Source organism: Gadus morhua, chromosome 3, assembly GCF_902167405.1.
Source record: "Gadus morhua chromosome 3, gadMor3.0, whole genome shotgun sequence".
Taxonomy (NCBI): domain Eukaryota; kingdom Metazoa; phylum Chordata; class Actinopteri; order Gadiformes; family Gadidae; genus Gadus; species Gadus morhua.
In genome coordinates, this window is record NC_044050.1 from 451,522 (window position 1) to 475,685 (window position 24,164).

Consider the following 24,164-nt stretch of genomic DNA (forward strand, 5'->3'; position numbering starts at 1 on the left):
GCGTGGCCGCTTCAACGGCTCTACTCAAGGGCGTTTCGGTGGAAGACATCTGTGCGGCTGCGTCATGGTCTTCCCCCGGCCCCTTTGTCCGTTTTTACATGTAAGGCATGTCCAGGGGCTCACTCGGCAACTCTGTGCTGGAGTCCGGGACCCCTTTTACGGCTTAAAAATATAGACATGTTCTTTAAAGCGGCGTGGTTGGATTTCCTCTCGCCGGCTGGCGAGTTGGACTTGATTACCAGTCTTACTCTTCCACCTTTTTTCAAATGAAAAACAGGCTAGGGGGTTTTCTATTGGCTCGCCAATTGTCTGGTGGTTTTGTTTACCAGCCGTTGTCTCCCGCCGTTTTCTTCAAATAAGAAACGGCCGAAAGAGTCCCATTATTGGAGAGCCGGATTCCGTAGCTCCGCCCCCGGTGGTAGCGGACCTAATGGAAACCGTGTTGCTCTGGTTTTTCTTTTCCTTTTCATGGGTTCCATGAAGCACGGATTAGAGCCGGAGTCATAACAGACTCACTTTTTTCTCCCTTGATCATTGCCTTGCTTGATCTAGGAGGAATATTTTTTTGTACTTTTACACTGCCTTGGCTTTTTGAGTCTTAATGTGCTCTGGTGACTTAGGTCGTTTTGACTGGGGTCCAGCAGGAGTACATTGATCGGGCTCCGCTCGCAGCTTCACCTTAGCCCATAAGGCGAAGCCTAGACGGCGTAGCCTACATGAAATAGAACGATAGTTATGTTATTATAACTCTAGTTCTATGATTGTAGGCGTAGCTGTCTAGTTTCCCACCTGCTGTACCCTCCAAATGCTTAAAGAAAAGCGTGGAGGATGAGCGACGGTATACACCGCGTTATATAGACACGATACCGTGGGAAATGTGGGCGGTGCCCACGCTGATGGGTGCATAGTTTGAATTTTCAGGCGGGCGCACGGGACAAGCCCATAAGGCGAAGCCTAGACGGCTACGCCTACAATCATAGAACTAGAGTTATAATAACATAACTATCGTTTTTGTTTGTCTGTTTGTAGGTTTGGGGTGACTCTGTATGAGAGCTCTAATTTTGGTTCTGTTTAGTTTTTGAAAACTTATTAATTTATTAAATTACAACAATTAGAAAAAAATATAAATAGAGTCCCCAAATGTAGATGGCGGGTAAAATAAATAATGAAATTGCTCCTCAGGGGGAGCTTCACCATCCATACACACGCATGGCATTATACTGCAAGTGTCCAAAAAGCTAAACTTTCCATACACCGACCAGACAGAGCTCCACACGTCCACACACGCACACCGCCCAGACCGAGCTCCACACATCCGCACCACCCTTAAAGGAGAAATCTGGTGTAAAATGGATCTGGGATATGTCTAGTTTGATAACAAGTTGGAATGAATGCTTGGAAGCAAGGAAGCGCATATAGACGCATTCTTAAGTTGGCTGTTCTACCAAAACGCTATAAACTTGGAACGATAGGGCATGGCTCATGGTAAAAACTAAATCAATATTTTGATCCACTTACAAGGCTAGAAGTAGCCCGACACTTTGGTAGTATAATAAGGGTCTTAACATATAAAACGAGGCATTGTAAACTTTGTAAGTAGATTGGCGAACACAGAGCTTGCGTGTTGTTCGTGGATGTCAAGCGGACGACAAGCTGTGTTCGCCAGTCGACGGGTGAACTACTGATGGTATTGTGTGCATAAAATGTCCTTTTTAATAAACAATCTGTACACTTAGAAAGTTATCAATGCCTCGTTTTATATGTTAAGACCTTATTATACTACCAAAGAAGTGTTGGGCTATTTCTGCCCTTGTAAATGGTTTAAAATAGCGATTTAGTTTTTACCATGAGGCATGCCCCCATCGTTCCAAGTTTATAGCATTTTGGTAGAATCGGCTAAAAACCACACCTGCAAACTTGTCGCTTTTCTTGGTCAATTGGTCATTCACGTGAATCGCGTAGAACCGGCGAGTTTTTTTAGGGGGGGGGTGCGGGAAGGCTGTCATATGTAAGGAATAATCACCTAGAGGCAGGGCAATAAACTGTTTGATGTGGACGTCTTACCAGCCGAGACGAAAGTCGAGGGCGGTAACCTTCCACGAGCCGGTTATGTGTTGTCGTGTCAACGGGGAGAGAAACGGGGTTTTAGGTTCTGAAGCGTCACATTATGTGCCAGGAAATGCTTAACGTCATATGAGCGCCCTATGTTTACAGTTTGTTTGTTACAGGAAGACGCTCGTGTTATTCGTTGTTGTTGATTCTGAGGATTCTGATTGGCTTGCATGGTTTTATCCTTCTCCCTACACTCCCACCCATAGGTTTGGCATAGTTATAATGGTGCTCAACGGCGTATTTATGCGGGTTGATGTAAACAACAACTTTTTTGAAAACGATGTGTGCACAATGTTATTTTTGAAAACAGAGGGGGGGAAATATTTGTTTCTATAAATACCCTGCTACGTATAATCGTGGCCTAAGTCAGCAGCAAGTAGAACCGATAAGTCAGCGGACAATATGCCGGATTAATGCACCCCTCCCAGCCAATCAGAATCGAGCATTCTTAAATGAAGTAGAATAAGAAACATTATTGGATAATTGTTTTAATTTACGTTTTCTCTGGGCCAATCGGAATCTCAGCACTTACTTCAGAATCTTGAAGCACACAGCGCAACTGAGCTCGCCTTTGGAAGAGACGCCTGGCTACCGCGCGAGTCTGATGGAAACTCTTAACGTCAATTTGAAGTAGGGGTGTAGGCCAATGGTATAAATGGTATAGAAAGTACACCAGTGTGAATTTGCGCTAAGGTAAGGGATTTTGACGTTACCGTGTGACCGGTAGACAGTGTTGTAAGTAACGCGGTTAATATAGTAACCTAACTACTTTTTCATGTAAAAATAAAGTTACGCGTAACTACTAGGGGTGTAACGGTACACAAAAGTCACGGTTCGGTACGTGCCTCGGTTTTTAAGTCACGGTACGATAAGGTACGGTTAGTACTAGTTAAGGGGAAAATGAAAAAAAAAGTGTTTCTCGGACCGTAGATAAGCAGCAATGAAAACACCAATAAACTTGGTTATGGCATTTGCATTTCTGAATTCCCAGACGGGGGTTGTTGAAATAGTGGTTTTTTTCACAGCAACGGTGATAGTAACACCTTCATGGTGCCTTTTCAAATGCGTGTGCATGTTAAAGTGCTGTACGTAGACACAGGGAGCCCTATCCATAGCCGGAGAGCCTGTCGGAGACCCTCTCCATGGCTTATGTGCGCATCCGATATTTTTAACTATGCGTCGACGCCATGGACCGATAGTTACACATTGTAACTCTAGATTCTATGAGTATAGGCGCAGCCTTTTAAGGCTATCGCTATTGGGTTATCCCTAGGCGTGAGTCGTAGCACTGAAAAAATTGTAATCCCGGCCACAACCAGCGTGGGCCTCAATCACGTCCGCCGGGGGCCTCAACTACGTCCCAATTAAAAGCTTTTCTTCTAGCTATTTAAAGGACAATGAGGCCGACACTTAAAAGGCTGCGCTATACTCATAGAATCTAGAGTTACAATGTGTAACTATCGTTCTATGTCGTATAGTTTTCGCCTTTAAAGGCTATCGCTATTGGGTTTAAAAGGGCGAAGCACGATATAGTCCTATGCCTCATTGGTCACGATCAGTACCAGAAACACAGCTACATACGCGCTAGTATCACTGCGTCAGACGTAGCATAACATTGCGTCATGCGTCTAACGGCACGTCATCAACGAGCAGCTCTAATGTGTCTGATAAGACACAAGAGCTCCCAGCATGGAATATTTGACTCCACCTCACATTGTTTAATATGCGCGGGGAATAGTCCACACAATCACACTCACTCTGACAAAGCACCTAGAACTGAGAATGTCATCGAGAGGCGCAGTATGTCTCTTAGGTAAACCTAATAAAAGAGCATGGGGAAGCCCATGAGGCTGCTGTGCAGATATCCTCCATAGGCATCCCTCTTTGCAGAAGCGACAGAGGGCGATATTCCTCTGGTCGATTGAGCTCTGATAGTCTCAGGCGGCTCTGCACCCGCTGACGCATAAGCCAATGTGATAGCATCACACAGCCAATGTGACAGCCGTTGCTTTCGTCATGGGAAGGCCCTGGGAATGTTCTCTGTAATGCACAAATAACTGTTGAGATTTGCCGCATCTTCCTCAGATTGATGAGGAGGGAGAGAGAAACCATTGAGTGTTATTACTCTCGATCTGAACGAGCTAGTAATACTCTTGGGTGTAAAAGCCGGGTTTTGGGCGTTAATGGCCGAACTGCCGTCCCCTTGTATTCTAAGACCAGAAGGGGCCTACAGAGAGTGCAGACAGGTCGCTCACTCTCTTAGCTGACGTCAGGACCAGCAGCAAAGCTGTCTTGGCTGACACAAACTTGAGGGGCACCCGGTCAAGAGGCTCAAATGGGGCTTTAACCAGTGCGCGCAGCACCAGTGTTAAATCCCATTGTGGAGTGAGAGAGCGCGTCACGGGTCTCTCTCACTCCCATCCCCGAAGCCTTCGTGGCATGATGAACGGCAGCCGCGTACGTTTTTTTATTATTTTTTTATTTAAACATAATAACACAATGACACAAATATCAAACAGACATGTACGAGAACATAACAACAGACATTTGACAGAACATAACAAGGGATGGGGGAAGGGTGCAAGGATGACACCTTAAGATACATAGACATTACTTTGAACAGAATATGATAGTGACTATTAATTCTCCAGCATAGAAGCTGCGCGCTCCCATGCACATCAAGTCCTTATATCCCCTAAGCCATGTTTCCTTACTAAAGCAATCCGTTTTGCGGCTCCTGTCCCAGTTTAGGAAGGATGAGTCTTTTGTGGCCAAACAGCCAATGTCCCGCTCTGGACAGCAGCCCTTCCCACAACATTTTTCTGGCTTAAGGCCAGTAAGCATATGTTGGGACCAACTGGAATGTTACATCTAAAGACTCTGACAAAATGATATTACATCCACAGAGTGTCTTAACAGCTGGGCATTCCCATCTAGCAGGTGTAATAATGTGCCTCGCTTGACACACTCATGCCAGCGTTGAGCTTGATGTTTTTGTCCATCTTGGCTTGTGTGACAGGGGTGATGTATGCCCTATTAAGGAATTTTGGAATTGTATGATTCGTAGTCTCAACACATTCGAGGAGTACAAAGGCCGAAATTCCAAACAGATTTCCATTCAGACGCAGACAAAGAAATATTCAAATCATGCGCCCAGGCCAGCTGGACAGGAGAGTAGGCACTAGGGGCAGTCTTAGATACAAACCATAGATATTAGAAACCACATCCTGAGGATAGATTGCTTTTTTTAGAAGCTGGTCTACTTCCGGACATGAAGCAGGTGTGGCTCCGTCTTACATTTCTTACTAATATAACCGCTGCCAGTTGGCCATAGGTAAGAAATGATGAATGTAAAAGATCCATATTGATTTTTAAGTTGTTTGAAATGGAAGGGTTATGGTCTTTGTATATCTGTCCAACTGACATTATACCCGCCCTCTGCCAGATATTATTCCTTAGGGTACGTCCTCCCTGCAGAAGAGGGTAGGGTTACCCCAAATAGGGCAAGATGGTAGAGGGATCCCCTCAATGCCTTAGTCTCTCTGTGCAGTTGTTTTACAAATAGAGCAATGAAAACTGAATTATAATGTTATCAGTAAGAGTGGTGGTTTTGGGCAGTACCCATTGATGCCAGGGTTATGTTTCCATTTTCAGGCATGACAAGATTGCTCCAACCATTGCCAACTACCTATCGGGAAGGTCATTAATTATAGGCCCACGATAAGGGGTACTTTGCATTAAAAGACAAATAATACTGAAAATATATCCGGAACTCCCAAGCCTCCCAATGATCTCGGGATAATTAATTTGTTTGTACCCCAATTCTGGGTTTTTTATTATTCCCAAAGGAACTGGGTAAAAAGTGATTTAATATCCTTAAACCATTTTGGTGGGAATTTAAAAGGAATAGAGGAGATGATATGAGAGAGCCTTGGGAGAACATTCATTTTCAAACGTTTCCTGCTCTACCCCATAGAGAAAGGGGTACAGTCCTCTGAGGACATCAGAGGACTGATGTCCTCTTTAATGGGACTGGAAAATGCCAGGGCCGTTAAGGCTGAAGATTTTTGTAATAGGAGAGACAATGTTAATTCCTAAATATTTCATTCCATTTTTTTTTTCCAGATTAAAGGGGTATCCATTAGATCATGCTTAAAAGTATTTGAGTTAAGTCGAATTGCCTTCACTCTTGTTCCAATTTATCTTATACCCTGAAAAGCTACCAAATAAGTTATTAAATTAAGAACTGCGTGTATGGAGGTAGTTGGCTTGCTCAGGGTGAGAAGAAATATCGTCAGCATACATATTTAATTTAAAATCATGTCCATGAATATTTACTCCGTGTATGTCACCATTTTGAGCGAATTGCACATGCTAATGGTTCTAATGCCATGATGAAAAGTAAGGGACTGACCGGACAACCCTGCCTCACACCTCGTTGTAAGGGGAAAGGTTTTGAAATTAATCCATTAGTTCTGACAGAGGAGAAACAGGAGCACTGTACAAACGCCTTTACCCAGCTAATAAGCTTGGGTCCAAAACCAAATTTTTTAAGGCGTATACAGTAAATATTCTATCTTCATTTGGGTCAAGGCCTTTCTCAGCATCTAAAAGATGCTGCATCACTGGCAAATTACTAGAATTGCTTTTAATAAATCTGAAATACCCCTCTCATGTTGTTCGAAGACTGGCGGCCTGGGGATAAAGCCAACTTGGTCTAAATGCACTACAGATGGTACACTTCTCCAGACGGAGTGCTAGTATCTTGGCCAATATTTATAATCACAGTTAAAAGGCTTAAAGGCGATGGTTACCCATCAGGCAAGGATCTTTGCCCGGTTTCAGGCAACAATGAAAATAATGGCCCGGCTCATAGAAGGGGGCATTGCATTCAGATTCAATATTCATTAAATAACAACAGTAAATATGGTGAAAGCTTGATCTATAAAACACTTATAAAACTCTATTCCCAGGCCGTCATCCCCTGGAGTTTTTCCTGAAGACATCTTCATGATTGCTATCTTAATTTCGCTCTGCGTAACAGTGCCTCCATATTAGCTCTATCCGCAGAACTGACCGTGGGGAGGTTAAATCCTCCAAAAAAAACTATCTAGGGCTTCTTTATTACAGTTATTCTCTGTGCTATATAAATTGAATAATAATTCTTAAAAGATTCATTAATTGTAGCTGCATCACACTGTAGCATGCCATGCTCATCTCTTATAGCGGGAATGATCTGTCTGTTTTCTATTTGCTTCAGTCTGTTAGCTAGCATTTTCCCTGCTTTGTCTCCGGATTCAAAGTATGTTTTCCGCAAACGGAAAAGAGCAAATACTGTCTCCTCATGTGCAAGTTTCTGCAAATTCGCCCTAGCAGTAAGGAGTAAGTTCCTCAGATCCAAGTTGGATGGATCTCGCATATGCAGCTCTGCTAGAGTCTTGAGTTCGAAGTTTAATTTCGATTTCATCTCTCTGCGTTTTCTATTCTCTCCCGAAGAGAAACTAATTAACCAGCCCCTGCATGTCGCTTTAAAAGCCTCCCAGACAGTGGCGATACTTGATACAGAGTATAAATTTATCTCAAAAAATCCTTAAATTTTATCCTTAATGGGCAGTGTACAATTTTCATTGTTGAGTAGCATTGTATTAAGTCGCCACTGTTTGGATTTGCACGGGTTGGTTGGGGGGAAAAATGTGACGGACACTGCAGCATGATCACTAACTAAAATACTATTCATTTTGATCTCAAGAACATTCTGGATCACATTTGACGACATCATTATGTAATCTATCCTGGAGTAGGAATTATGAGCCCCGGAATAGAAGAGTACTCTCTAACATCTGGGTGGACTAGGCGCCATATATCAGTTATACCAAGCTCAGATTGGAATTCCCCTCAAGGCTGTTGATATGTTTTTATCTGAAGGGAGAGGGTTTGACTCGATCGATCCAATATAGGGTCACACACAGAATTGAAATCACCACCTATAATAAGAGGGCCTTCCGTAGACCGTGCTATCGTTGGGCACAGAGAGGCAAAGAATTTAGATTGTAAAATATTTGGTGCATACACATTTACTAATGTTACCTTTTCATTCTGTAGCCAACCTGACACAATTATATATCTTCCCTCTTGATCAACATGTACACTAGAAGATTTAAAAGGCATGTTCTTAGAAATTAAGATACTGACTCCTCTGCTAGCTTTTCCTCCAGGGGAGGAAAATAACTGCCCCACCCAGTTCTGTCTTAACTTTTTGGCTTCAGTCACATTCAAATGAGTCTTCCTGTAGCATAGCGATATCACAATTTAGAGATTTTAAGTACAGCAAAAATCTTGTGTCTTTTAATTTTATTCTTGATGCCATTTACATTCAGACTGATCAAAACTATTTTGTTCAATCGTGTATCCATCTAAAATAGGGCAGCAAACATATCAGACTCAAAACTGGTAACATATGCGACTCCGAGGGGGATGTAGGCACAGGGCACGCACCGACCCCACTGGGGATTAAACATAGAATAATCAGGTGTCATCGTTGCATCAAGGAGGGCAAGGGGAACATATAATAAACAATAAAAGACGGCACAAAATACAACACAAGCTTGTTCAAAACAAAACATAAACATATAACATAAAGGCTGACATTGCGAGGGAGAGGAGTATTCGCCCTCATCGCCAGCGCGTGAAGATTGTGAGGCTTCGTTCAGGCCGGCCCCAATTTCATAATATTTTTCTAATCTACACCTTTCATTAGAGCCCCACCCCCCCCCCCCCCCCCCCAAAAAAAAAAAAAAAGATACTGCCTTAGTCATCGAGGAGAAAGTAAGAGTAAATAAAAGGGGGGGCCTTTTTCACCATCTTAACATAATGTATATTAGCCTCAGGCCAGAATATGATACAAAATGCACACAAAACAGGATAGGCCCACGGCAGGCACAGTCAAAAAACTCATTCGTTCACTCTTGGATGTAACTTTTAATAATAATTAGTAAATGTGAATAACTAAATAAACACCTGACAATAGTGTATTCAATCAAGAAATAACGCCCTGTCTGGACCTAGTAGACATTATTTATATGATTATCCAGCACACTCTCCTTTTTCTTTCTTTAAATTAGGCTTTGACATTATAAACCAATGCAACAATAATATTTGATTATGAGGTATAATTCTTTCTTTCTTTAAATTAGCTCTTCCAGAAAAGAAAAAAAAGCAAAGGCCTTATAATCATTGAAGAGAAAAAATAAGAGTAAATAAAGGAGGGGGCGATTTCACCATCCCTCAACATAATATATATTAGCCTCAGGCCAGAGAGTATGCAGTATGATTTCAACATGCAAACAAAACAGGATAGCACTTTTATTTTTCTTTCTTTAAATTTAGCCCTTCTTAACTCTAACTGAGGCTTTGACACATTATAACCAATACAACGATCATATTTGATTATGAGGTATACTACCTACTAACAAAGGGAATGCATGAAGACAAGTCTTATAATGTTAGTTGTATTCACCGTCTTTTTCAATAGACCAAAGGCTACCTTACTTCTTGTGGGGTGGAGAGGATATTACCGTCCGTTAACATCACCGTCACTGTGCAGGGTAGGTTTAATGACCTTGCTGTAGTGGGTCTCGGCATCTTTGAGCTAGAGAACGACTTGGTATCTCCTTTGAAGGTGATCAGGAGTGTCCCGGGTGTCTGATTACCATGACGTACCCTTCGCTTCACGGAGTTCTTTCTCACGTCGTTGAACATGGCTCTTCTCCGAGTTTCCTCTGATGTTAAATCCGGATAAATCCACACCCTCATCCCGCGAAAGTTCATGGATCCCTTCTGTTTGGAAAGATTTATAATGGCTTGTTTCACTTGGAGACGTTGCATTCTGACCATCATGGCTCGAGGTGTGTTCTTGTCTGGGCCTACTCGGTGCGCGTTCTCTACTGTAGGATCCCCAGGAAGTTCATCCGATCGGAACATTTCCTTAAAAAAGGAAGTCATCAATGCAGTGGGATTTCCCTTTTCAATGCCGTTGTCTAGCCCAAATACACGCATGTTAAATTACCTGCTATGCATCTCCAAGCGCTCAATTTTATCCTTCAGTTTAGTGTTTTCTCTTGTAGTCCCGTGGTAGATTCCTCGAGGTCAGTAATTCGACTGTTCATATTAGACAGGGCCTCGTCTACTTCGGCGGACTTTTCTTTGCATTGAGTGATGGTTACATCCATGGCGTTCAATTGGGACTGCACCTTCTCTATTGCAATACTCATCTCCTCTCGTATTGCGGATCGGAACACAAGGCGTTCAGCTTGATTTTCTTCTCGAATAATAGTGCGGATAAGATTCGCGAGCTCCGATTGGTTTAATTGAGCTGCCATTTCGATGGTGCGATTTCTCAGAGTTCTGGTTGCACTACTCGTGGTGTGAACAATCTTTCCTTTAGTTTTCTTCGGTGACATTTAGCGACTACAGCACATTAAATGCATTTAACAGAGGTTTGGCTCAAATGATTCTGCAGATCAGATTATCTAATTCATCCTATTTGTTTGTCAAGGGGCACAGCGTTCCGTGCTTACTCCATACCACCGGAACCGGAAGCCAACCCCCCGGAAGCCGCGTACGTTTTAACCGTGCTATAGGCCAGCCCTCTTTCCATCAGTGTCTGGAGGAAAGAGCACACGCGGCAAAGGGCAGGAGATGGGATCACAACCCCTCTCCGTGCACCATTTCTGAAAAGCCGCCCATTTAGCCGAGTAACACGCTCTGGTGGAGTCAGCTCTTGCACCCTGGATGGTCCGTACGACCTCCTGGGAGAGGCCTAGACCCTCTAGGCGCTCGCGTTCAGCGGCCAGGCCCATAAGCGCTGGCCTATCGCTGGGTAATCTATGATTGCTCCTCCTACCTGTGAGAGAGCGTCCCGCCGCAAAGGGAGTTCCTTCGGCAGCCCCGAGAGCAGACGCTGGAGGCAGGGAAACCAGGCAGGGTGCACTCGTGCGTTGCGGTGCTATGAGAATCATATACAGCCGCTCTTCTTGGACTCGGTCCAAGACTTGGGGAATCAGGGGGACGGGTGGGAAAGCGTACAGGAGTGTGTTCGGCCACGGTCTGTGAGCGAACGCATCCACCCCAAGTGGCGGATTGTCCTTCGTGCTGAGAGAGAACCACAGCTCGCACGGTGTGTTCTCCCGCGTGGCAAATAAGTCGACCTCTGCCTTCCCAAACTCGCTCCATATCTGATTGATCAGATCGTGGTGCAGAGTCCAGTCTCCTGGTTGGAGACCCCCCCCTCTACATTATGTCGGCCCCTCTGTTCAGGACACCGGGGATGTACGCTGCTCTGATGGAGAGCAAGAGCGTGTGCGCCCAGCATAACGGCTGTCTCGATATGCTCAGCAGCTGTGCCGAGCGCACGGCCCCTTGGCGATTTATGTATGCTGCTGTCGCCTTGTTGGCCGTGCGAATCATTACGTGTTGATTCGTCAACATTGGGGCAAAGTGTTGGACCACTTTCAACACAGTGAGGAGCTCCAATGCGTTTATATGCATGGTCATGGGGGGCGGCCAAACGCCGCCCACTACGTGAAACTCGCATGTTCCTCCCCAGCCCGACAGAGAAGCATCCATGAACACTGAGATGTGTGACGTTGCTCTGCCCAACGGCACCCCTCTCGTGAGTTTTCGGGGATCGCCCCAGTGGGTCAAATTCAGCCATTCTGAGCAGTACTCTGAAAGCGGCTGTGAAACCTCTTGTTTTGATGCGGCTGCCATGGAAACGAGCCACGCTTGAGCCCTTGCCGCCGCTGCGTGGGGGAGGAGGTCTCCCCGCAGCCCATTGGGGGCTCTGCCCCAAAGGGCTGGGTGTGTGTCATTATCAGAGGCATGCCCTGCCTGCTCAGCTTGTGACCAGAGTGTAGCTTCCTCTCTCCTGAGCATGCGGACGCGAGGAGGAATAACACTGACTGGGCAGCAGACTGCTGACACTGAACGAGCTGCGTGTCATTCGTAGACGGAGAGCTCGTTTCAGCGACCGTCTCGCCACATTTCATGCCAGGCGCGATGTGGTGAGGGAAAGTATTGTATGGCTGGCTCGATCAATAACACAAGGTTTATTGGCGGCCTGCCTATATGTGATGGGAGATGCGTGTGAGACAGTTATGGCCGGGCCGATAGGCTCCTATGTTACCTGGGGCGTGGCAGGGCTCCAGACTAACATTTTGCATTGGTTGTACTGGTGCGCCTAACTTATTTTTTTTAGGTGCACCAGCAGAAAATTTAGGTGCACCCAAATTTTTCATTGCGTCGCCTTTAACGCCGAAAGGTCACCTTTTTTACAGCTTTCCATAACTTTCATATAATGTGAATAATTTTTTAACAACAATAAGGTGTAGAGAAATTTTAAGCCCAATTATATTTATAAAGAAAAATAAACTGTTTAAAGTGCTGAAATTGAACATTTAAAACATTAACTTAAAACATTAACAAACTAAAACATCAAGCAAAATAAAACATTTCCAAATAAAAGTGCTTGTTCTTGAATGAACAGTCAAACTTAAACATTTCAAGCAAAATTAAACATTTGAAGTGCTTGTGCTTAAATGAACGGTCAAACTTAAACATTTCAAGTAAAACAAAAGATTTCAAAATAAAAAATTGCTAAAGTCTTCCAAAGTCTTATAGTAGGTCTCCTCTTGCTGGTACATGCCCCTCAGATGGCCAACACCTGTAATTTGGCCTTCTTGCCTGCCTTGGCTGAACCAGTTTGCCACACTCTCCCAAGCATCAAAATCCTCCAAACTGGGCCCATCCACACTGATTCTGATGAGGTCTTCCACTGTGTCTGTGTGGACTGATGCCCTTGCATCTGATTTAATTATCTTCTGTGAAGAGAATCCTCTCTCACAAACCGCAGATGACAATGGGAGGACCAGCAGAATGTGGACAAGGTGCAGTATGTGCTTGTAGTCTGAACAGTATGGCTCTCTGGTTAACATCAGGTCCCAGAGGCTGAGGTATGTCTGGTCCTTGAACATCCTGGCAATTAACAGCTTCAGGCCCACAAACTCTTCTTTTGCCATCTCAGTGTTAACACCATTTCTTGTGAGGACAGGGGAGAAGTGATCCAAGAGAAATGCTAGATCATCAGCACCATGGTCCAGTAACTCCTCTTGGTCTTCTGGCCAGCTATCATGATAGAAGATGTTGAAGCATTTGACAGCCTTAGTTGTGGCAGATTGGGTAGCATCCTCTCCTAGGAGGCTACAGAATCTTGCTTTCAAGTGTTTGACAGTGGATTTGATTGTTGCCTCCATTGCTCTGTGTAGTTTTGTGATAGCACCACCATCCAGCCAGCTTAGAGACTTCCCCGTTGAGTGTAACTTGTATTTTTATAGTGGCACTTCTCTGAAGTAGGAGACTAAAGTTGGTTATTCCAGCAAAAACATCAACCAGAAAGTGACAAAAAGCCACAAAAGTGGCATCTTCCATTGATTTCTTGACCTTTCTGGCTTGTCCTGCAATATCTGCATTGGCAGAGGACCCTGCCAAATGGTCCATATGACAGTAGACCGCAGTGAACTGGCCATGGAAGCCATCGTGTTCCTTTAACCCCACTGGGGACTAGGAAATTCACTTCCAGGTCCACTCCAATGGCCTTCAGCTCCCTCATTGATTTTGGACTAAAATGGTACGTCTTCCACACCAAATGTAGCAGATCATATAATTAACCAATCATAGCATTGTCCCTCTGGACTGACAACGTAGCCAATTCCAATCTGTAAAGATACATCACAATTAATCTACAAATAGATAAATTACATTAATATGAGAATATGCACAACAGCCTATATAATTAGGCCTACCTGTGAGGCATACAGTGAAAGGGCACAACGAAATCTCCTGCATCTCTTTGTAGAAGCGCTATAACACCCCCCTTGTGGCCTAGGTTAACTGCAGCACCATCAGCACCCAGAGCAACCATTTTCTCCAGCCAATCTGCACACTGATGCCCAAGCGCAGCAAATGCTTGCTTTGCGGCAGAATAAATTCTTAAAGAATAAAAATTATCACACAGGTCACTAGCCTATAGATTGCAAAAGGGAAACAGAAAAATGTAACAAATAAAAAGTTAAGAAAATTGTATAGTATTCCTAAATATTATTAAAAATGAATAAATAAAAAGTTGTTAAAAAGTTTACAATATTTAGGAATACTATTACATTTTCTTAACTTTTAATTTATTCATTTATATTTCGTTATCTCTCATGCTGTAATTTGTCTGGGCCTTCAAACGTACCTTGTGCATGTCCATGCTCCACCTCGACGTGTCCAATTAATATGCTGACCGGCTGTCCTTTCCGCAAAATGCGGCTGTAGATAATCACGCACTCCTTTGTAGAGATGTCTGTGTCGCCGTCGATCATGAAAGACATATACGTGGCGTTACCAACGTCCGCAGCTGTCTTCTTCTTTAATGCATCTCCTATTACACCAATAAATTGGGCACATGCCGTATCATTGCTGTAGGTCGGGTTGACGTTTAATCCATTTTTCTTCATCAAAATAATCTCTGACTTAAATTTGGTGAACGGCATTTCCTCCTTTGCAATGTTGTATGCAACATTACATTTTATGATCATTTCGGATTCCTCCGAGGACCTGATTACTACTGCCTGCCTCTGAAATGCAGCTGGGAGAGGGGCAACTTTATCTACACATTTGTCACGGCATATTGTATGCTTTTTGGACATGTTGTGTTTTTTTAACGTTTCGATACGAAACGCTGTTGCCTCGCCTACGAATGCAGTATTACCGGCCATTATCTGACCGCACTCCCGACAGTAAATGCAGTGCATTGCATTCCGTCCTTTGTCATATCTCAGCCAGGGAAATTGTGTCAACCAGTCATGTCTGAAAGAGTACATTTTGGGCTTTTTAATTTGAGTCTCGGGGCCGGGCTCAATCTCAGACTCGGTTGTCTCCTCTGGTTCAGAATCTAATGTTATCGCCGAAGGACCGGGGCCAGTTGGCATCTTCCCAGGGACCGTCGCCGAGGTCTCCGTGTCTTGGCTGGATTTCTTAATGAAAAAGCTTTCAATGTTTCTACCTCTCTTCATTTTCACTTGTCTTGTCGTGTTTATTTTCTTTTTCTGTTTCATTTAGGCAACTCTGGCGCTCAGCCTGCTCAGGTCGATCGCATTTTTTAACTCAAACTTAGATCAGTGAAAAAGACGCCAGCCCAATAAGAGGCAAAGAAACGCCCTGAGCTCGGTCTCTTATTGGTGACAACAATCAGGAGACCTAGAATTTTTTTGAGTCGCACTATTAAATATTTTTGGTGGCACTCTGGAGCCCTGCGTGGGGAGAAAACGGCCGTCTTTAGTAAAGAGGTAGTTTCTCGCCGTCACACGCTTCTCCCTCGCCTCGTGATAGTCGGCGCATGTGGGGCGGGACATCGACCCAGAGGCCCTTGCTGGCCGCTCGCCGCAGCCTGCGATGGAGGCGGGCGGGGCTGGTAAGCAGGGCGAGGTTGCCTTTTTAAAAGTAATGAAGGGCTGGCTCGACCAATGATACAAGGTGTTATGACAGCCTGCCTATATGTAGCGGGAGATGCGTGTGAAACAGTTATGGCTGAGCCGGTAGGCTCCGGCAGTCAACTGGGGCGTGGGGAGAAAACAGCCGTCTTTAGTAAAGAGGTGTTTCTCGCCTCACACGCTTCTCCCTCGCCCCGTGATAGTCGGCGCTTGTGGGGCGGGACATCGACCCAGAGGGCCCTTGCTGGCCGCTTCGCCGCAGCCTGCGATGGAGGCGGGCGGGGCTGGTAAGCAGGGCGAGGTTGCCTTTTTAAAAGTAATGAAGGGCTGGGCTCGACCAATTGATACAAGGTTATTGACAGCCTGCCTATATGTAGCGGGAGATGCGTGTGAAACAGTTATGGCTGAGCGCGGTAGGATCTGCCGGCGTCAACTGGGGCGCTGGGGAGAAAAACAGCCGTGCTTTAGTAAAGAGGTGTTTCTCGCCGTCACACGCTTCTCCCTCTGTCCGTAATTGGCCTTCGGCCGGCGCTTGTTGGGCGGGGCGTCGCCCCACAATGCCCGCTGCCCGAGGCCTTTTGCTGGCCGCTCGCCGCGGCCTGCGATGGAGGCGGGCGGGGGCTGGTAAGCCGGGCGAGGTTGCCTTTTAAAAAGCAATGAAGGGCTGGCTCATTCAATAATACAAGGTTTATCGACGGCCTGTCCATATGTAGCGGGAGATGCGTGTGAAACAGTTATGGGCAGAGCCGTTAGGCTCCGGCGTTAACTGGAGTGTGTGGAGGAAACAGCCGTCTTTAATAAAGAGGTGGGTGGCTCTTAAAAGAGCCGTTTGTTTTTCTCGCCGTCACACGCTTCTCCCTTGCCCCATCATATAGCTTTATATGATGTTAATTACAATCCAACAACTGCCGCCTCATCGGCTCTGGGATGCCCCGGGGTTCTGCTGCAACCAACAGGTTGCTCTGGATGAGGGTGCTGCCATGGCCCCCGTCCGGGCCGCTGTTACCATACCGGTGGAGCAGAGGCAGAGGATGATGCCGGCAGTTTCGCCACGTCTACTGCCCGTTTCGGCCCAGACGATGAGGTCCAGCCGCCATGTTGGAGATGTCAGTGCCAGCCAGGGCGATGTTGTTCATGACAGCCTCTTGCTGCATCATGCACTGATGCGCCCTCGTCCGTGAGCTTGGCCGTCAGCTGGTGTTTGGAGTGGGGCGGCGCCCGCTGAGCCCGGCTTCACTCCAAAGACAGCGCACAGAGCGGGATCGCAGCAGCGGTACCGGCCCTGTAACCCCGGTCTGTCCAGACCCTCCGTCTTCGTGACTGGATGAACGTTTTTAACCGGGGCTCCGAATTTCCCGGGCTCAACCCGGGCCCCATTGAATTGAAGCATAGAACTATTGGTTGACGCAACGGGCAAGGGCTGTGATGTGGAAAATCATTTCTGAATCACTTCTTCGGTTTGACTTAGTACCTTAATTACTTTGTACATTGTTTGACCAATAAAACCCAAATAAGATTTGGAAAAAGCTTTGGGAAATCATTTACAAAACTGACTTAAATGGTTTGGTAACATACATGCAAGATAGTCTCGTCTGTGGCGAAACTTGCATTGCGTATCCGACATGCCGAAGGAGAGCTGCTGAGCGGGGGTTACGGAGTTCGGAGTAGTATACTTTGGCTAAACTGGTCCCGGGTGGAACTCCCGACTTCAAGTTTTAAATTCCGTGCTATGCAAAGCAAGGCCTTTACATTTTTGCCATATTAAACGGACTATATAACGGCCTACATTTACCGAACCGCGGTACACCTCTGTATACCGCACCGAGAGTGGCCTGTACCGTGACGGTTTTCGGTAAAGGAATACGTGTACCGTTACAGCACTAGTAACTACTGAAATATTGATGACATCAGTTCCTTTTTCAATTTTCGGCGTCACTTTACTTTTCCAGGGACAGATTTGACAGTGATACTGCCTTCTCAGGCAGTATGCTATTGCGCAAGCAGGCAGGCGCGCAGCAAGCACTCCTGCGTGCTTGCGTAATAGTATCATTCCAAACCGGACGAGACAGACCCCTGGTAGCGTGAAAGCTGTCTCTGCAATCAGACATTGCTTCCGCAGGCATTTTGAAAGCCAGTCCTTACGACAAAATGCAAGAACTGGCACGAGATAACAAACGCCGTCACAGTTATACCTGTGTATGGACATGGTTCCCTTTCATAATGTCGATAGAAGGGCTTTAGCCACTTAGTGTTCGGGCCATTTTTGGCCATTTTTGTGTTTTTTGCACTGCGCCTACTCTAGAGAGCACTGCCTCCTTCATAGTATGAACCTCTAATCACATGCTTGGTCTCTTTGGAAAGCTGAGAAGCGTATGAATTTTATGACATTATCAGAATAACTATCATGTACTCTCAGAGTACTGGGAAGACTATAATATTGGTTTTCCTCCGGCCGGTTACACACAACTCTAAAAACCAAGCTGATTGTAGTACCCTGGGTAACTCCATATCCCTTGGAAACAATACTGAGCCCTAGCCCTAGGTTCTTGTGATGCTTGTGTAAAGCAGATCAACAAAGCATAAAAGATGAAGTCTCCGCTCCTTTTATGTAATGATATGTCCATTCGTTCTGGTCAGGGTCCCTTTTGGAGAACTCCAAAAAAGACCTTTGGCTACCCAACATGCATACTGTAAACAAAAGTGAACCAAACATGTAGAAGCATAATCTTGGTCTCAAATGAAAGGTTTACCCTCTGGGCTTTCGTTGTGAACAATTTTAGATAGCATAACCAGATGTTCCTGATATGTAATGAGACAGGTATAGGACCAACAAAATCAAAATTTTAAGCTATCCGACTGCTGGGGAAAGAGCCATGCTAGTTATGCCACACCCCTTGCGCAGTTTGTTTTTATCAACCACACGTGAGACGTTGTTTGACATGCTGGATATCGTCAGAAAGGTATTTTCATTGGCTATTAGGATATCTAAGGCCCGTCCCCGACCCTTGCTGTCTGCTGGTGTAGCTGTCAATCAAAGTATACACGCCCCGTTTTGATAGTGATCGCCTCATTGGCTTGTAAGGCTTGTAAACAAGGAAGTATTGGTCTTACAGACATGTGGGAGGGCTCTATGTCACGTGAGACCCTGGCAAACACAACGGATTCAATGAATCAGACGACAATAGCAGAATGCAAACCCTGAATCGTAGTTTTCTACAAAAAAACATAGTAGCGTTTCGGTTTTCTATTTTTCGGCTGCTTTGTATAAGATGGCTTGTGCATATACACAATGTAATTACACTAAAATAATATTGATATTCGATTTCTGCAGACTCTTATGAACATTTCAAGACCCAACATGAAGTATCAACTCATTGCTAAGGATATCCACAACGACGATAAAGTTAAAATGCACCAAGGGAGGAGGAGGGTGAGGGGGGGCTATTTTGACCTAAGACACTAGGATATTTTTGATTTATATTCGCCAAAAATATCTATTCCACCATATGGTTGACATTGGATGACATTCCTGAGATTCTAAGCTTTCAAACGGTGTATGACTATAACACTGACTATAACACTCAACTGTATGATGCCGAAAAATTGACCCATCATGTTGGGGGGGGGAAGGGCTGGTGTAACGAAAACTTGCCCGCCGGCGGGATTTGACCATTAAGTGGTTAAAGAGATCGTCAAAACACTCGATCCCAGGTACGCGTTACCTGCCCGCACACACTTCAGCCAAATTGAGATGCCAAAACTATACGGCAGTGTCCGCAAGCAAGTGGAAAACAAATCCATACTATTAAACATTAGTGTTTTTTAGAGATGGAAGTAACTAACTTTTTTATGTAGTTTTGCTGCCTTGCCAGTATTTTACCCCTTCAGAGGGACGTCTATGCCTCAAATCATACCGTGATATACATTTTAGTCCATACCGTACAGCCCTAATTTGAAGGAACTATCTTGTGTTAAATTCGAGGTAAGTCAAGCTTTTTGGAGCAAAAACAACAGCTATTTGTTTGCTTGATTCAACTAACGTTAGCTACCGCTTTTTCGATGTGATATAATTTACATTAATATTGTATTTTTAGGACCGAGTCAACCCTGAGTACTGCACGAATGTAGACCTTGCATAAAGTTAGTAAAATCTATCAACATAGGGCTATTTAGATAAATAATCTGGTAAGGGTGTTGTCCTAGGCTAATAAAAATACAGCAAATTTCTGTATAATAAAGGGCTACATTTTGCATCCAAGTCATTTGATATCTTTTCATTGTATTGTGTGCTACAACCTCCGTGAATGATGAATATTCACGCTAAATCCAGCCCAGGGTAGCTCAGAATTCGAGTAGCCGTATATCGTGGAACACCCCCCCCCCCCCCCCCCCCCCCCCCCTCGGACACTGTCACCTTTTTTACTCTGAGGAGTTTGCATGTCTGAAAAACAGCCAACTTAAGAATGCGTCTATATACTCTTTTTTGCTCACCAAAGAACATTCCAACTCGTTATCATACAAAACATATCCCAGATCCATTTTAGACTGGATTTCTCCTTTAACGCCGGTGCCATTTGGTCGTGATGTCTGATTGCAGGGCCTTTTCACAGCAGGGTATTTTGCGTTCAGCAGAGTTTAACCGGCTCTTTAAGGTATTGCTGTGATAGTTTTGTGATTGAAACGGTGTTGTGATGATGTTAACCAGACTCCACCGCATGACGTCCATCGAGCGTGAGGAGAAGGAGAAGCTGAAGAAGAGGGAGAGGAAGCTGGAAGAAGAGGAGACCATGCAACAAGCAACCTGGGTCAAATACACCTTCCCTATCAAACACCAGGTACACAGACACACAGACACACAGACACATACACATATATATATCCAGTTGGGCGCAAACCCCCAACCACATCAAACATAACCTGGCCACCAGCGGCCTGTAGAGAGTCGACCAGACCTGAAATTGGATGTCACAATAGGAGCTCAGGTCTGGAGGACCTGAGCTCCTTTGATGGCTGCCCACAGCCCTCCTGTTAACCATGGTGTTTGTGTAGCCCTTTCTACAGGGCGTGTTGGGGCTCTGTGTTTGTTGCGCACTGCAGCAGCATGTGAAGGAGTCCCTTTTTAACTGGGTTCTCCTCCCTTCCGCGTCATTAACTTATGTCACTAACCTGCCCCTGTTCTCCTGTCCCCTCTCCGTGGGTTGAAGGTATGGAAGCAGAAGGGGGAAGAGTACCGGGTCACGGGGTACGGAGGCTGGAGCTGGATCAGTAAGACCCACGTACAGCGCTTCCACCCCAAGCTGCCCGGGAACACAAACCCAAATTACCGCAAGGAACTGGAAGGTGCCACCCAATCACATCAAATACCTCTCACCTTATCCCCCTGTTCTCATCATTATCTGTATTAAGAATTAAAACTATGGCAATGATTCCAAACAGTTTGTATTTACTAGTATAGTCCTGTTTGGCTTTGTAAGTAATTTCCCCTTTGATGCATCCTACCCTCTGCAGGGTTCCCTGATCGCTTCAACCGTCCTCTCGTCCTGCTTTGATGTATTAGAATGCTGCCAATTCAAACAATCTCCCCCTTTTCCTAGATGCCAAATTTGGCGAGAAATGCACTCTGCTAGACCTGGGCAGAAGGCCCTTAACAGGGACACGAGATGAACCTCAGGAAGCCCCAGCGAACAGCATCCAGGAGCCCTTGGCCTCCTCCATCACCCCCGAGGATCCAACAGAAAACTGTCAGAAGGCTGAGAAGGGTAAGGAGGAGGAAGAGGAGATGGGGAAGGAGGAGGGGAGGAAGACTGAGGAGGGGAAGGAGATGGAGATGGGGATGGAGAAGAAGAAGAAGGAGAGAAAGGGAGATGTGGAGGACAAGATGGAGGTGAATCCTGGAGTTGAGAGACCAGATAAAGGTAAGACTGGGGGGGGTCCTCTGCAGTCTGAACTATAAAAATAAAGTTGTGGGCCCAGTAGAGTGAAGAACATATTTGGTACGGGCAATTAGTCTGACATTATACATTTTTATAATGTCAGACTAACGTCATGCATTTTTCTTTGCTTAATTAATATTGGTTCATCTCCAAGTCTGATGCTGGAAATGTGATTTATGTCTGACAAGTTGATGCCCATCCAGGGACCAGTTTGCAAGAAATGGAGGCCAGCACAAAGCAGGAGCCCGCTGCTGTGTGTGAGCGCCCCTTCAACTACGACGTTGTTGATGTCAGCAAGGGCTTCCTGACCCGTGTCGCCTACAAGATGCTCAAGGCCTCAAAGCTGGACGGTCTACTAGATCGGCGAGTCAAACAACACACACTAGAGGAGAAGCAGAGGCAACAGGTCCCGACCTCCAAACCCCCGGCAGCCTCAGAGCCTTCGGAGACTCCTTCCTCCAAACCCCCGGCAGCCTCAGAGCCTTCGGAGACTCCTTCCTCAGCACCGGGCACCCTGGTCCGGACGAGGTCTCCACTAAAGCCCCTGGCTTTGGCTCTGGCCCAGGTTCAGTGCACGACCTTGGCGGAAGTCAAGACCCAGTCATGTCCCTCTTTAGCAGGGACTCCTGTGTCAGGGACGGTGAAAGAGGAGGAGGCAGACTTGAAACCTGCACAGGAGAGTGCTTCTCATCCCCTGGCCCTTCCTACTGCAGGCACCCCATCTAGAGACCGTACTGGTTTGGAATCACCTTCATTAAAAAAACAGACACAGGAAATGGGTCTGCAGCAAAGGACTACAGGGCCCAATGCAGCTGTTTCTAGCAGCACAAAGCAAGAGGGTCCCTCACTGTGTGAGGAATCAGTGGCCTCGTCTGTACAACCCACTCAGAGCTTTTCGGGGCAACCAACTGCATGCATTCTAGCAGACATAGGCAAGCCTCGAGGTACTGATCATGGCAGTCCTGAGGTCTCTGTGCCTAAATCATCTGAACCTGATAATCTTGTAACTCTGAAGGCAGAAGAAAGGTGCAAAGAGGAGCATCAGCAGAAGATCCAAGAGGTCAGTCAAGGCAGACCGATGGAGGCAAACCCAGTGCCTGTTCAGATGAATGGCAAAGACAGCCTGGAGGGGGATGTGGAGGAGACGACTAGCCTCTGCATCAAAGTCAACAACAGCGTGGATAAGGTGGGGGAGGGAGAGAGTCGCCCTGCTTTGCCCAAGGCAAAGCAGCTGGTCAATGGAGACATGGTCTCGCTGAACGTCAAGTCAGAAGCAATGAGAAGCGTTGAACCGCACCCGGCTCCCAGCCAGAAAGAGACAGAGTGCCAGAGGGTTGCTTTGGACCAGGACCTCCAGCCTCCAGTGAAGATCGCAAGGCTGGAGAGCAGTGTAGTGGCGCCCCCCCCCAGCATTACCCAACAGGACAGCACCACGGCGGGCCGGAGGAAAGCAGCGGTGAGGGTCATCCGCATGCCTCCCTCCCCTGTCCCCTCGGCCCAGGATCCCAGCGCGGGGGGCTGTCTCACGGAGGAGGGCGGTGAAGGCGCAGAGCAGAGGACCACGGTTTCCATGGCAACAAAGATCGCCAAAGTGCCGGAGAGCAGTTTTGGAAACACAGCAGCGTCCGAGAGTAGCGTAGTAGCCAACCTCACTACGATGACCAAATTTTACTCCCCCAGCCCCGACTGCCAATCAGAAGAAAGCCAGAGCGAAACATTGACGCAAGAGCAAAGGACGTTGCTGTCGGCCTCCTACAGCATGCTGAACGGAGACGGTAATATGGTGGCGGTGATCCAATCGTTCTCCACCAAGGGCCGTGTCCGCCTCCTCAAATTCTCACGCACCAAGAAGGCCCGGTCGGACACGGCGCTGCCCTCCTACAGGAAGTTTGTTACCAAGAGCAACCGCAAGAGTATTTTTGTGTTGCCCAGCGATGACCTGAAGGTGCTGGCCAGACGGGGAGGTCTTCGGGAGGTGTCCATCTTCAACTACAACGCCAAGCCGGCCCAGGACATCTGGCCATACCCCTCTCCAAGGCCCACCTTTGGGATCACCTGGAGGTAGGTTATAACTAGGGATGTCCGATATTGGCTTTTTTGCCGATATCCGATATGCGATATTCCAACTCTAAATTTTCGATTCCGATATCAGCCGATACCGATGTCGATATTTGGGTTATTTTTCCTCTAACCTAATTTAGGTAACATTACATATCTCCTGTTGTGGAATTAACACAACATGCTTAATGTTATTGTGATGCCCCACTGGATGCATTCTTGAATGCAACAAGGCTTTCCAAATGTTAACATTGTCTGTGCAAAATAAGAAAAATACTTCAACTTAATTTAAGGGAAAAGTGCCATGTTTTTTTGTTTTTTTTTAATGGTCTCAGACAACAGTTTGGATTACACTCTCCCTGAGATAATCTTGACAATGCCCACAACAAATAGGGCAAACTTGACTTCACAAATGATAAAACATTGTACCTGAACAACTATGTGCAACATAGCAGTATGTTTCTTTAACTAAAACTCAATAACCTTAATTGAATAAATGCACAAATATGAGTCAATTACAATGTGCACTGTA

The 24,164-nt window shown here is 45.8% G+C and overlaps 1 protein-coding gene across 1 annotated transcript in view; it reads left to right on the forward strand.

Moving 5' to 3' along the window:
• Positions 1-24,164, forward strand: part of LOC115540248 (nucleosome-remodeling factor subunit BPTF) — a 138,922-nt gene that overhangs the window by 58,583 nt on the left and 56,175 nt on the right. Inside the window, 4 exon segments of the mRNA XM_030351391.1 lie at positions 20,347-20,476; positions 20,846-20,981; positions 21,236-21,556; positions 21,778-23,635. Of these exon segments, the coding sequence (XP_030207251.1) occupies positions 20,347-20,476; positions 20,846-20,981; positions 21,236-21,556; positions 21,778-23,635 (2,445 nt within the window).